Below are 14553 nucleotides of genomic sequence, written 5' to 3'. Positions count from 1 at the left end.
TTTAATTCAAAATTCCCTCCAAATTTAAGCAAAATGTCACATTCAAGAAACATTGACTAAAAGAACAATGATATATTAAATTCCAAAATTCAACAAAATCCCTAGTCATGTTCTTTCCAACAACAATAAATAAATAAACAAAATTAAATAAAAAAAGACTTGGAGATATTTGTGGGTACAATTAAAATTCAAACTCATGTCATGACACAAGTTTTTTCTTTTATATATAAGAATATAAAAATAATTTTTTTTTTTTTAAAAAAAACCTCATACCTATCTACATTATCCTTTTCTGCACCTTCAAACACACCCACTAACCAAAGGCCAATTCTCATTCCAAAATCCAAAATTATGCATTTGCCCTTCATCTTAATTAATATTTACAATTTTCTTTTGAAAAAGAAAATTGCTTTAAAATTCACGAAAATTTTCACATATATAAAAAATATCAAATTATTTATAAAAATAAAAAACTAATAGACATTAATAGACTTCTATCAGCATTCATCGCATAATATCAACTTCTGTCAGCTTCTATAATTAATAGATATTAATAGAGTTCTATTAACCTTTATCAACTTCTATTAAGAAATATTAAATTTTGCTATTTTATATAAATTGATTCCCTTATTTTTCTATTTTTGAAAATTTTCCTTAAATCAATCTCTTCTAATTATTTTTACTTTTATTTTATTTTAGTTATTAAAACTTCCCATTCAGATGCATTTTAACAAAAGTTGAACAATAAAAATTGAAATAATATTGAAGCCTTAAAAAAACACAAAATATTTTTTTTAGAACAGTTTAATGAATTTAAGGGGCTCCAATCAACCCTTATATTTGGTCCACAAATAGTTGCCCCTTTGATTTTGTGTTGCCTGGCATGTCTTTGTGGTGATGATGTGATTGAGAGAAATGTGTTTGCTTTTTAACCAAGAAGTTATAAAATATTTTCCTTTTACAAAAAAATTAATTAATAAAGGTTGGAAGAAATTGGGGAAACAAATGAATTTCTAAGTAACTCTATCTACTAATTGGCCCATACTAGTAAAATAAATTAATTATACAAATTTTCTTATACAAATTTGTGTGATGTTATGAGTTATGAGCATGTTGAATATTTAATGTAATTCTTTTAAAAGTAAGATTGAGTCATTGACTATTTAATTCCCAATTTGATCTTAATTTTAAAAAGAAAAACGTAAACAAGACTAACCTAATTATTAAGGAGTAATTTGCATAATTGTTAAGTTTATGAAATAATTAACTTCTAAATATCAAACCTTATTATTATTATTATTATTTGATTTAATATCAAATTAGATGATCATAATACTAACCTAATTATAGTACGTTAATTTATTAATAATAAATAATAAAGAAACTAAAAGTCCAAATTTTGAAATGCTCTAAAAAAAAGTCAAATTTTTGAAAACTAGTGGGATGGAAATATGAGGGAAAAAAAAATTGAAATTAGGAAAAACCAAAGAATTAGTTTGTATGTCATATTAGCTGTACAGTTAATGAATGAAGAAGGAGAACGTACTTCATTATCTGTCATCATAACCGTCGCTATACACTAATAATACCTTTTTTCTTTCTATCTTTTTTTTTTTTTTCCCTTTCCGATAACAAAAATAATTTTGAATTTAACACTCAATAAAATAGTTTAATGGATTAAAATATATTCTAATGAAGAGGTAAAAATTCATATCTCTTCACCGAGATCTGTTGTTTAACTAAAACAAAAATTCATATGAGAGTTAATATAATAAATTTTAGGTCAAATTATATAAAATACTTATGAACTTTGGGGTAAATTTCAATTACGTCGTTGAACTTTGAAAAGTTTCATTTTTATCTTTAAACTTTCGAGTTGTTTCGAAAAAAAAAATCTTTAATAAAGGATGAAAATTGACGTGACAATTGATATTTATAATATTTTGAATTACAAAACTACTAAAAATATTTACAATGAATAATCAAATATCACAGTCTATTATAAATAGAATGCGATCTTTTGCTATTATTTGTAAATATTTTAATTCATTTTTTTATATTTGAAAACAATGCAAAATCATAAAACATATGTGATATTAATTACAATTACGAAACATTTAAGATCATTGTTACAATTAATTTAATCTCAAAAGATATCGTTAAGATCATTTATACAATCAATCATATGTAGAGTGAAGAATTTAACCTACGATCTCTCATCGAGATTAAAATATTCTGTTCAGTTGAATAATGTAATACAATGACATTTATTGTATAAAGATGTAAACAAAACTTTATCTTGAATTTTTTTAGTACAACAAATATAAAGTATAGAATTTCAATATTTAAATTTAAGAAAAAAATATATGTGTAAATTACCATTGAACTAAGTTCACTCCAATGAGACTATATAAAACTTAAAGGCTAAAGTTGTAATTTTGAAGCAAAACATTGTCCTAACTTTGAATGTACAGCTTTTTCTTTTACATGAAATTTCAGGCGTTGGTCTCCCGGTTATGAATATTTTCTATGTCATTGCTTTTCATGTAGTCCGAATTTCACCAGTTCCCAGAAAAGAAAAATGGAGGAACAAAATTGGAAATGAATTTGATTTCAAAATTAAAATTTTATTTTTGGGTAACGCTTTTTTTTTGTTCTTCCCAGTCCCAAATGGGAACCAAGCGGTTTGTGTAAGGAATTGTTTGGAACTCTGCGGCTCCACCTACCTGAAACAAATTTTGAAAAAATTCCCTTTTTTTTGAAGAGAGAAACTTGAAGCAACAACAAAAACCAAAACACCCTCAAACCAGAGTTCTTTCTCTCAGAGCTCTCTCTCTTTTCCTTTCCTCTCTCTCTTTCATTTCTCTCTTTCTTTTACATCGTTTTGGGGTTTTTCGAAACAGAGTGAGAGGGGAAAGGAATAGTTTCAAAGAAAAACCACAACGAAACAACCAAAACTGCTTCGTTTCTTACATACCCATCATTTCTTTTTGCCTCCCTTTCATTGTTTTCGTTTGAGTTGTTCATAATATTCTTCTTCTTCTTCTGTTCTTTTGTTAATGGAGGTTTGTTTTTCAACGGAATTACCCTCTTTCGATATATCGATTGCTGTTGCAGAGTTTCTTTCCTGAGACTGTTCTGTGTTTTTCCTTCAAAAGTCATTCGAATTTTATCATACCTTCGTTCTCTTTGCTTCTTCTGCTCTATTTTCTCTTCTTCTGTTCTTTTCAGCTTATTTGACCCACTAGTTTTTTCGAATTATAATCGATTTCTGAATTCTGGGTATATAAGATTTATTATATACCCGTTTGATTTTGGGGTTTTCAATTAGTGGTTTTGGTTTAGAGAGGCTGGCGTGTTTTGGGTTGAGAGTGAGGTGAATTTGGGGGTGGAATTCTGTGAATTTCTGGAATTTGAAGTAGTGGGGTTTTGGCAAAATGATGTTATCCGCATCGCCTTCGACAATAGCTCGAAGTTCACTGGAGGAAATGCTTGATTCTCTTCGACGAAGAGATGAGATTGAGAAGCCTAAAGACTTGCCGCCTGCATTGCCGTCTCGTCCCATTTCGAAGGCTCGGATTCCCCCGGTGAAGCGGACTTTACCCGTCAATTTCAGGGTTAATGATGACGGTTCCTCAGAGTGTTCTATTAATGTCTTTAATGGAAGGGAAGATGTAATGAGGAAGGAGAATGGTTTGGGTAACTTTGCATTCAGGAGAATAAAGGGAGATCAAGATGATGAATCGCCTTATATGGTAGCTTCAGAAAATGATAATAGAGATCAAGTGAATGGTGCTTCTGCTTTATTTTCAAATATTCAAGGGTCCAACTGGGAGGACAATATCAGTTATTTTCTTCAGAAGGTACTACTTTTGCTCAAAATTTTTCTTATGGTGTACTGTATGAAAATTTTCAATGTTGAACTTGAGGAATGACCTCGCATCTTTGTTGGAGACAAGATGATTTTACCTTTTTTCCTTTTACTTGCTTCGCTACAAAGTTAATTGCAATCACCAGCGTGCTGGATGGTGCATTCTATATTTGATTTGTAACATACCAAGTCTGTGGAGGTTTTTATACTGGCATACAACTTAATTATTTGTTTATCTAAGCCATTTTGCAAATCCATTATTCTGGAGCCAGGAATGTGATTGTTTTTGGATAAATGACTTTCATGTGTTTGGTAATGAATAGTTGCTTTCCACTATTGGTGTAAATCTAGCCATCTAGATCTTGTGTGCATGTTTTTCATCACGCTCTTGCTTTCTCCTCTATCAGAAACTCCGGGTTTGGTGTCAACTTCCAACTGGACAATGGGAGTTAGGAACTATACAGTCAAGCAGTGGAGTGGAGGCATCTGTCATGCTCTCAAACAAAAAGGTTAAGTCCGTAAGCTTGGTGATTTATTAGATTCTTGAATCTTGTTTTATTGAAAAACTGATGATAAATGTACAATGTTTAGGTTGTTAAAGTTTCAACAGTAGATCTCTTACCTGCTAATCCAGATATAGTGGAGGGGGTTGATGATCTTGCACAGCTCAGTTATTTGAACGAGCCTTCGATTATTCACAGTCTCCAGAGAAGATTTTCTCGGGATAAAATTTATGTTAGTGTGATTTAGTTTTGATACATGCCTAGTACATGTCTCCTGGAGAGATATTTTGGTCTTTCTCTTCTTAACAGTTTATGGGTATCCTTGTTGCAGAGTAATGCAGGGTCAGTTTTGATTGCAGTCAATCCCTTGAAAGACACTAAACAGTATGTAAATGGATTAATTACAGCATATAGACAGAGAGTCATGAACAACCCTCATGTTTATGCTATAGCCGATTCTGCCTATTCTGCGATGATGCAAGGTAGAATAATTCATCTGCACCATCTTTTATATTCTTCTGTTGATTTAAACTTTGTATTTCATTGGTTGTAATTTATATCTCACACCAACAAATCTGGGTTCACATTCCTGTTGCAGATGAATTTAATCAATCTATTATCATCAGGTTAGATTTCAATCTAATATTCCAGAATTCAGGGTATCTCTGTGTGCATAACTTGTATTCACTATTATGCTTAGACTTGAATGGTTTTGGTTTTGTTTCCTTATAGTGGAGAAAGTGGAGCTGGAAAAACTGAGACAGCAAAAGTTGCAGTTCAATACCTTACTGCTCTTGGTGGTGGTAGTGGCATAGATGATAGAATCCCACAGGCGAATGTTATACTGGAAGCGTTTGGGAATGCTAAAACCTCCAGAAACAACAATGCCAGCAGATTTGTCAGTTTCTTTTCCTTGTTATTTGCATTACTGCTTCCCATTTTTCAATTTTGAGAAAGAACCATAGCAGACCTTTTAGTCTGACCAAAATAGTTTGTTCCTTGTCCAGGGGAAGTTGATTGAGATTCTTTTTAGCAGAGCAGGGAAAATATGTGGTGCTGTAATCCAGACATGTAAGAAACTTTTGTGCTGAAACTCTTATTTTTATTTATTTATTTATTTATTATTTTTATTATTTTGTTAATAAGAAACATTACTTTCATTGTCAAAAGAGAGAGCGAAAGTTTTATATTATAACTTATGTTACTGCTTACTTTTATTGACTTTCTGTAACTGTACGTGCATATCACATGCTGACTCACCTGGAATTTCAAATAGTTCTGTTGGAAAAGGTAAGTTTCTCTGTTCTATCAGATCTTTAACCAAAACATACAGTGTATTATGTGTCACCCTGAAGTTGTTATGTCTTCTTTGAGCAGTCGAGAGTTGTTCAGCTGGTCAATGGTGAGAGATCATTCCATGTCTTTTATCAACTTTGTGCTGGAGCACCAGCTACACTTAAAGGTATTTGTGTTAGTATTTTCATTTTCCAATCATCTACATCTACGGTTTCTTTTTTTTTTACAATCATGGCAAACATGAATTTCGTAATTATGTTGCCCATCTTAATTCATGTTATCAAGCACGTAGAGTATTCTAAATTTCTTCCTAGAGTAGTAATATTAAGTGAAGTACTTGCAGTATCTGGATCATGGCTGTAGAAATGCAGAATTTACTTGACCTGATAATGCTATGATACCAAAATCTTTAAGATGAATGTGTCAAAGATCTTTAATTTGTTAAGATATAAGGTAATCATTAATCGAATTAGTAATTACATAGATATTTCTCAGCCTTTAGGATTTATTCATGGAGATCCATCTATTGTATTTATTACCCTTTGTTCTTTAGAGAAGCTGGTTTGTAGAAGAAACGAGTTTATTGTATTTTTGCTTATTACTTCAATTATCTCGATGTTTGGGTCATGAAATTATATCTTTTCAGCAGTAACCGAGCACATGATAATTTAGGTTTTTTTCCCTCTTTATTTTATTTTGTTATTTATTTATTTTTAAATAAAATTATTATCATTATTGTTTGTTCTTCTTACCACTGGGATCTCTCAAATTTGGTCCCTTGCGTTTCTCTATATTAATATTAGAAGTATTGTGGTACAGTGACTTGCAGACTTTGGATCTGTTTCCCTCTTCATGAATATCTGGAAATTACAATTATTTTATGGTTTTTATTTCTTCAGAGAAATTGAATATCAGAGTGGCTAGTGAGTACAGTTACCTTAATCACAGTGAATGCCTGGTGATTGGTGGTGTGGATGATGCACGGAAATTTCATATTCTCGTGGTAAAGAAATATATAGTACTTTGATTTGACTGCAAACCAACTTTTTTGAGATTTTATTCTATTTCGATTGTCTTAAATCCCTTTTCCTTCTTGCCTACAGGAAGCCCTAGATATACTTCAATTCACAAAAGAAGATCAAGAACATGCATTTGGTTTGCTTGCTGCGGTGTTGTGGATAGGAAACATTACGTTTCAAACAATTAATAGTGAAAATCATGTGGAGGTCGTGACTAATGAAGGTAAATGCATGAACCAAGATTTGTACCACTTTATTTTTTTTATTTTTTTTATTTTTTTTTTAAAATGTGGCATACATTTAATTACACCTGATGCTATAATTTGATGTTGGTAGCTCACTGTCAGTAGGTAAAGGGAACATTTTAGTGTTTAGGACCTACATAATTTTTCCTTTACAAGCTACAACTGATGGAGTGGAATATGTGGGGCTTAGTTTTTACCGAAGCCTCTCTATATTGTTTTAACACTACTACGACATCCTATTTTCTCTTATAACTATGTTTGAGTCAAGTTATGCATATCTCAGCTAATCTCACATCACAATTGTTTGACTTTACTAAAACTGTGCATAACTTGAGTGGTTTACCTCCATAGTTTGACCTGTAATCTCCCTCCAGATCAACACGTGGCATGGTGGTCATGGCATGTTACTTGTAGTTTTCTTGATATAGCCTGGCTCTCATTCTCAATTCTGATGAGTAATTTATGTCAATTATTGTATAAAATGAATGTAAGTAACTTTTTGGATGTTCCCATACACAGTTTCTTTCCTTCTTTTTGTGTGTGTCTGCGTGTATCTGCGGATGATTCTACCTCTCCCCATAGTAAAGTGAGACATAAGGCTGTTTCATTTACTTTATGTATTTATAACTTTTTCTTTTTAATACAGCGGTCGCAAATGCTGCAAAGCTGATGGGTTGCAGTCCTAATGAGCTTAAGTTAGTTTTGTCAACCCAGAAAGTGCAATCAGGCAACGATAGCATTGCTAAAAAATTGACATTACGACAGGTTGCTTTCTCGTATCATTTGTGAAGTCATTATATTTCCCAGCTGTCTAAGAATGCACTCTTCTATTGTAACATGATGTGTCTTTCTCATTACAAGTACAGGCAACCGATGCAAGAGATGCTTTGGCAAAATTTATCTATGCAAGCTTGTTTGACTGGCTTGTAGAACAGATCAATAAGTCGCTTAAACCAAGAAGGGAGCATTCTGGAAGATCCATAAATATCCTCGACTTCTATGGGTTTGAGTCATTTAAGGCATGTTATTCTATTCATCTATGTGCATTTTTTTATGCAACGATGTGTTATGGTGATTATCTTGTTGTCTCCAAATTCAGAAGAACGGCTTCGAACAGTTTTGTATCAATTATGCAAATGAGAGACTGCAGCAGCATTTTATGAGGCACCTTTTCAAACTTCAGCAGGAGGTGAGAGTCTAAAATCACCCCTACTTCTGATTTTGATCAGATGGTTCTGATGCTGTTTGTGTTTAGTATTACTGTAGAGCTGTTTCTAAAGATGAAGAAGGTGGCTGTGACTATTTTTGCATTCACATTCTCATGCTTCTGGAGGCAATTCTTTAAAGAAAATGTTTAACTCGTTCTCCTCTTAATTCTGAAATTTTCCATGCTCTTCCATAATTAAATGAGTCGTTGTTTTGCAAAGTACTCTGAATTTAGTGTTCAATACGCCTAGCTACCTTCCCAAGTGGTGTTTTTTTTCCCTCCCCTGTATCGTAGGTTGAATTATAGTGTGTCTTATTTTCCTCTGCATATGTATTCCTTTTTCCAATAATATTTGTGTGTTCTTGCTAAACAAAAAAGAATTCTTTTGTCAATTTTATAAGCAACTAGTAAAGTTGCATACAAAAATGGACATTTGACTTAATTGTTGGTAATATATTTGATGATATGGCTTTTGTAAGTAGAAGTCCCATAGTTGATTGGTTTATTTTGCAGGACTACGATTTTAATGGGGTTGATGGCACAAAAGTCAACTTCGAAGACAATCAAGAGTGTTTGAATCTCATTGAGAAGGTAGTCCTGATTCTGAAACTAGAATTTACTCGTGATAGTTGTTTCAACATAATTACATGATGCATATCATTTTAAACATATACAAAAAATTGGGGGCTTTTCCAACAATAAAAAAGGAAACTTGTCACATGATAAAATATTTTGCAAAAATGGTTCAAATGTAAGAAACGTATGTTTGTGGTAGGTAGATCGGGACCTATTTTATATTAGGAATATTAGTTTTATATTTTATCAATAATACAAAAATGGTATATCATTCATATGCGTTATCAATGATTAAAAAAAAAAAAAACAAATTGTGTGCCAATATTTATTTTATATTAGGTATATATCAGTTATAACCTTGTCACTTAATTGGTATACTAGTGGTGTATTTTATATTAACTACATCAGAGATCTACTTTATTAATTATACTAAAAGGGTATGTCATAAGAGAAAAATTTGCCGTATTTGCAGATTATTTTTCTAGTTAAGTGCAGATATTTCTAAACTTTCCTAAAAAGTGATTATCTTTTTATATATAGCATAAATGGATTCCTAGAATGAAAATAGACCTCTTTCCAGTGCGAAAGATTCAAATACATGCCTTATGTTTAGACTTGTTTCTTTTTGCTTGAACTACATATATATTTCCATTTTCTGAGTCGGTGAGATTAATTTGTTTGATCTGGTGGAATTTTGCAGAAACCTTTTGGAGTTCTAGCTTTGTTGGACGAAGAGTTAAATTTTCCCAAGGCTACAGATCTGACATTTGCTAATAAACTAAAACAACACTTTAAATCTCAACCTCGCTTTAAAGGGGAAAGAGGCAGGGCTTTTGGTGTTCGTCATTATGCTGGAGAGGTTAGTTGTTTCTATCTCCTCTCTTTTTCTAAGCAAATTGTTAATTACTGTGCACAGATTTTATCAGCATCTCGGTTCTCTTCTGTAGGTTGTATACGATACAAATGGGTTTTTGGAGAAGAATAGAGATCTGCTGCATTCAGATTCCATCCAACTCTTTTCATCATGTACTTGCAAGCTACTCCAATTACTTGCGTCAAAAGTTATTAACCATTCCCACAAACCAACAGTTTCAATGTGCTCTACAGAAGTAGTAGAATCCCCCGAGCCAGGTGTTGGTACCAAGTACAAGGTAAAATGGTTGTGAGAATTTTGTTTTTCTTTATTAGAAACTTTCGTGGTAATTTAAATTAATTGAAATTGCACTTCCAAAAACTCTATGCTCTTCTGTTTTGGCAGCTTCAACTATTTGACCTATTTCATAAATTGGAGCACACCAGCCATCACTTTATTTGTTGCATAAGGCCGAACAGAAATCAAGTTGCTGGCTTATTTGAGGAGGACCTTGTCTTACAACAGCTTCGGTACTGTGGAATTTTGGAGGTGGTCAGAATTTCAAGATCTGGATATCCTACCAGAATGACGCATCAAGAATTTGCTGGAAGGTAGAAGGAATATTTTTTCACTAGCTTGGTTAGAATTTATGCTATAACTAGATTGTAATTGAGTTTCATGTCTGAATATGATGTAAGGTATGAATTCCTCCTTAAAGAAACTGGTGTATCTCGAGATCCATTAAGTATATCAATTGCTGTTCTGCAACAATTTAATGTCCACCCCGAGATGTACCATGTTGGTTATACCAAACTATTTTTCCGAACTGGGCAGGTGAGTCCTGTCTTGTTTTCCATTTCTTTTTCCTTCTTTCTCTTTCTCTTTCTCTTACCCCCAGTTTAGATAACCAAATGATAAACGAACTTTACAAGACAAGAAGCTGATGTTTGCCTGTTTTCTTTCAAGCCTCCTGTCTTCTCACCTGGTTCCTTGTTGCATGTTATATTGTCCTGACAACTTATGTTCCATCTTTTTCCTTATGAGTATGTCTTTGTCTCTGTCTTTGTTTTTTTTTTCCTTTGTTTATGGTTAATAACCGATACACCATTTGTCTTTGTTTTTTTTCTTTAAATTATTCTGATAGAAATTATGGTCCTATTGGTTTTTGTCCTGGCTCTTAAGTTGTTGATCGGTGTAAAATATACTGCACAGCAAATCTGACAATTGGTGTATCGGTTCTTTCCTTGATTTTAAAATCTGAATATGTTGTATAGCTTCGTACATGCAGCATTTAGCTGGAAATTCATTATAATTAGGTTATCATTTGGGTGGTTTTTGAAAATGTGTACAGATCAAATTCTGGGGTCCTAGTAACTGTTGCAATTGTAGGCCGGGCCCTTCAAAATTAGTGTTTTGAGGAGCTCAAAAACTATCATCTTGATTTTTAACTTTAATTACAAACTTCATGATATGTAATCTTTTCCTTCCTTTGTAATCTTATGGTTATATTATACCACATTTTCTCATTAAGGATGACCTGGGATGCATTAAAAATTGAAATTTCTAGCTGCATGAACTGAAAGTCTTGGTAGGTTAGAGAGTTTGAGTTTCAACATCCGTCTTTTGTATGATAATGCAGAGATTTGCTATCTGAGATGAATAATTTTCAATTAAAGTTTCAATCATGCTGATGGGTTTCTGTGGTTCTCAGATTAGAGCACTGGATGAAAGGAAGAAGCAAGTTATGCAAGGCATTCTAGGGGTACAAAAGTACTTTCGTGGTTGCCATTCCCGTGGCAACTTCCATGATCTTAAGCAAGCGGCCACTACCTTACAATCATGTATATCATCTATATTTGAAGTTTTGATTGTCGGTAATATGTGTTGGTGCTGTTTTGTTTGTAGTTAGATTTGATATATTGATCCTTTAGCTTCATGTTTTATATGTCCTTACCTTTGCACCTTTTGAATTATACAATTCAATTATTAACATTTACAATTCAACTTCAATCTTCTCACTTCGTTTCCTAAAAAGATTGTCCTCTTGTTAATTCCTATCTCTATAAACATGGTTGCATGCTTCTAATCAAGTGGATTGTCTGCAATAAATGCTAATAAATCAATTTATTTATGCAGTTATTCGTGGTGAAAATGCCAGACGGAGATGTACTGTTAAGGTGAAGAGGTTCTCATTCGTTGTGTATGCTTTCAGTGTTCCTAAGAAGGCTCATGAACTCCAGGCAATCATACGATTACAATCTGGTAAGCATTATTGTTGTGTCATGGTGCGACATTTGTAATGCTTGATATCATATTAAATCTTAGATTTTTCATTTTACCCCTCAGTAATACGTGGTTCGTTGGCTCGAAAGCATTTAAGCATGCGTGATTCAAAGAGGTTGTGTCCTGAAAACAAAAAATCTAAACTGAACACAGGCAGAAGGGTTTCAGAGGTAAAAGCACTCCACCTATGGTCTCACAAACCTGCAACACTTTTTTCCCTCATGTTAAATTCTTTTACCTGTTTGATATAGTTGTGGGAAAGTGTGTTCGTCTTTTTCAGTATTTACTTTTTGAGTTTAGAAGTTCCTATAGCATCTTTTTCACTCTCACATACTCATATTGAGCCTTTTGTGGTCATAACACTTTTTCTTGGCAACAAATTAATTTCCACTGTTTTAAATAATTCATATGAAATATCTTTTGGTGTAAATCTTTACCAGCATTTCAAAGCCTTAGTTTTTCGTTTCTTGTTACAAATTGGAACATCTTTCGTATGCCCTATAATATTGAATTTTTTTGTATATCCTTGAATATTTCATTTGATCATTGAAATTGTTTCTTATAAAAAAAAAACAATTCATACGAAGTTGACTTCCCTTGTCATTCTCGTTGATCTGCAAAGTCGTCAGGATTTTACTTTTGCTGGGATAATCCAGCACACTTCATTGCACATTTGCTATTTTTTTTTTTTTTTTTTTTTTTTTTTTTTTTTTTTTTTTTTTTTTTATTTAGAATTCCCAAGAGCATTCTTTGATGAGTGAAATTAATTACTGCGAAGTCATGCTGCATCTGACAACTTTTCATGTGTTTGCTTATTTATTATTATTTTTTAAATTCGTATGATTGTTTATTGAGTAATCGTGCTCATATGATAATATTCTTCTTCCTTGAGCAGGAAGAATTTCAAGAACAGGTTCACTCCCTGCCAACAACTCTTGCTGAGCTTCAAAAGAGGGTCCTGGAGGCAGAAGTGACCATAGAGAAAAAGGAAGGGGAAAATGCCGCACTGCGGGAGCAAGTAAAGCAATTCGAGTCTAGGCGGTTAGAATATGAAGCCAAGATGAAGTCCATGGAGGATATGTGGCAAAAGCAGATGGCATCTTTGCAAGTAAGTTTACAAGGGAATATAAAACTTTACTTGCAGAATTGGATTTTTACACCTCGAAATGCATTCAACACAAAGCACTACCTAATTTTTTATTCAACTTTCTGCCAGATAACTCTGAAAATTTGGCAACAGAAAAGTGCTAATATGCATGAAAACCTTCTTGAAATTGGGACATTGTTTGAATGTTTCACTTGATAATAACAGTTTCAGGATTCTTGATTTTTTACTTATTTTTTGAACTAAGCTATAATTCTTAATGCAGATGAGTCTTGCTGCTGCTAAGAAGACACTTGCTGCTGAAAATGTAGCCTGTCCTCCTGGAAGAGTCGATGCTGCTAACTCACCACCTCACTATTATGATTCTGAGGATACGACGTCGATGGGGTCTCGAACTCCTGGTGGTACCACACCTATGAAAGCTTCTGGAATTTCTGAAGCTGGAGCAGGCCGAGAAATGAATGGTACGTTAGTTGCAGTTAACAATCTTGTAAAGGAATTCGAACAGCGAAAAATCGCATTTGACGATGATGCCAAAGCTTTAATTGAAGCAAAATCAGGTCAGGGACAGACAGGGTCTAATATGAATCCAGATGAAGAATACCGTAAAATTAAAGTCCGATTTGAAGCATGGAAAAAAGAGTACAAGGCGAGATTACGGGAAACAAAATCTAAGGTTCATCATAAACATGGTCATTTTGAAGTTGATAAACTTCGTCGAAAATGGTGGGGAAAGTTTTCAAAATCATCATAATATGTCAGTTTTGGACAAGTTGATACAGTTCAGCTTTGTGAATTAAAGGAGAGCTCCTGAAAAGAAGGGGGAGAAAATTGTCAAGTTGTCTTCTGACAACTTGTGGTTGTTGCTGACAAAGCCGAGAAATGTGTCGCTGGTTCTTGGGATGGAGTGAGGAGAGTGTTCAGAAGTTTGTGTATAGCTAAATAGTGATTTGCTGAGAGATTTCAGAACCATCGTCTCCGCTGCATAGTTTAGTTTGTGTATAGTTTCTATTGTCATTATATTTAGTTTGACAGTATAGATCTTGATAGTTTGTAGGAAAGGAATAGAAGAAAGTGTTCATATTGTTTGTACTTCTGAATAGAGTGAATGAGCTCCATTATTTTATGGAAAGCTTAGTTTACTGGTATTCTTTGCAGTCATTTATCAGTTGTCATTAGTACCTTTTCCGAAGGTACAAAATCTATCATAAACCATCTTTCCAACTTTCCCATGATTTTACTTTTGCAATGAGTTACTTTGTGAAGAAGTTAGGTACTTTGGCCCACCCCCACTTCTTTGTTGGAGTTCTTTTTGTATTCATTGGAATACAAAAGAAAACATTTTTCTTTAGACCCATCAAAAGCACTTGAAAACCCAATTGCTCAAATAATTCAATTCCTACATCTGACTGAGAATATTAGTGCACTGACCATCTCCCATAGATTAACTGAATTGATTTAGAGTTCTGTGAACAGTGTGTCATTTGCTGTTTGTTTTTGTTGATTAGTGCATTCATGGTGTTTGTGAAAATGGGGTTATTTAGATTGGGGGGGTTTTGAAATTTAATTGGGGAAAAGGGTAGGTTTTGAACTTA

The 14553-nt window shown here is 33.1% G+C and overlaps 1 protein-coding gene across 1 annotated transcript; it reads left to right on the top strand.

Moving 5' to 3' along the window:
• Positions 1 to 2513: 2513 nt before the first annotated feature.
• Positions 2514 to 14106, top strand: ATM2 (myosin 2). The gene is made up of 24 exons (XM_039041855.2): positions 2514 to 3863; positions 4279 to 4380; positions 4463 to 4606; positions 4706 to 4856; positions 4973 to 5000; positions 5107 to 5272; positions 5382 to 5445; positions 5651 to 5664; positions 5752 to 5836; positions 6570 to 6673; positions 6774 to 6912; positions 7581 to 7699; positions 7801 to 7953; positions 8034 to 8123; positions 8655 to 8732; positions 9418 to 9576; positions 9665 to 9868; positions 9976 to 10181; positions 10269 to 10404; positions 11282 to 11411; positions 11707 to 11832; positions 11917 to 12023; positions 12749 to 12961; positions 13224 to 14106. The coding sequence occupies exons 1-24, from the start codon at positions 3438 to 3440 to the stop codon at positions 13710 to 13712; spliced, it is 3633 nt and encodes a 1210-aa protein (XP_038897783.1). The 5' UTR covers positions 2514 to 3437; the 3' UTR covers positions 13713 to 14106.
• The last annotated feature ends 447 nt before the right edge of the window (positions 14107 to 14553 follow it).

This window comes from Benincasa hispida, chromosome 9 (genome assembly GCF_027475165.1).
Source record: "Benincasa hispida cultivar pf3 chromosome 9, pf3_genome.v1.1, whole genome shotgun sequence".
Classification (NCBI taxonomy): domain Eukaryota; kingdom Viridiplantae; phylum Streptophyta; class Magnoliopsida; order Cucurbitales; family Cucurbitaceae; genus Benincasa; species Benincasa hispida.
The sequence above is the reverse complement of the archived record's forward strand: the minus strand, read 5'-3'. Positions and strand labels throughout refer to the sequence as shown.

What these genes read in the sequence shown, in the direction of transcription:
- ATM2 (XM_039041855.2), top strand. Translation starts at nt 3,438, where the DNA reads ATGATGTTATCCGCATCGCCTTCGACAATAGCTCGAAGTTCACTGGAG. An exon ending in TTCGTCATTATGCTGGAGAG is followed by an intron (nt 9,577 to 9,664) that starts GTTAGTTGTTTC and finishes TCTCTTCTGTAG; the next exon opens with GTTGTATACGATACAAATGG. An exon ending in CATCAAGAATTTGCTGGAAG is followed by an intron (nt 10,182 to 10,268) that starts GTAGAAGGAATA and finishes ATATGATGTAAG; the next exon opens with GTATGAATTCCTCCTTAAAG.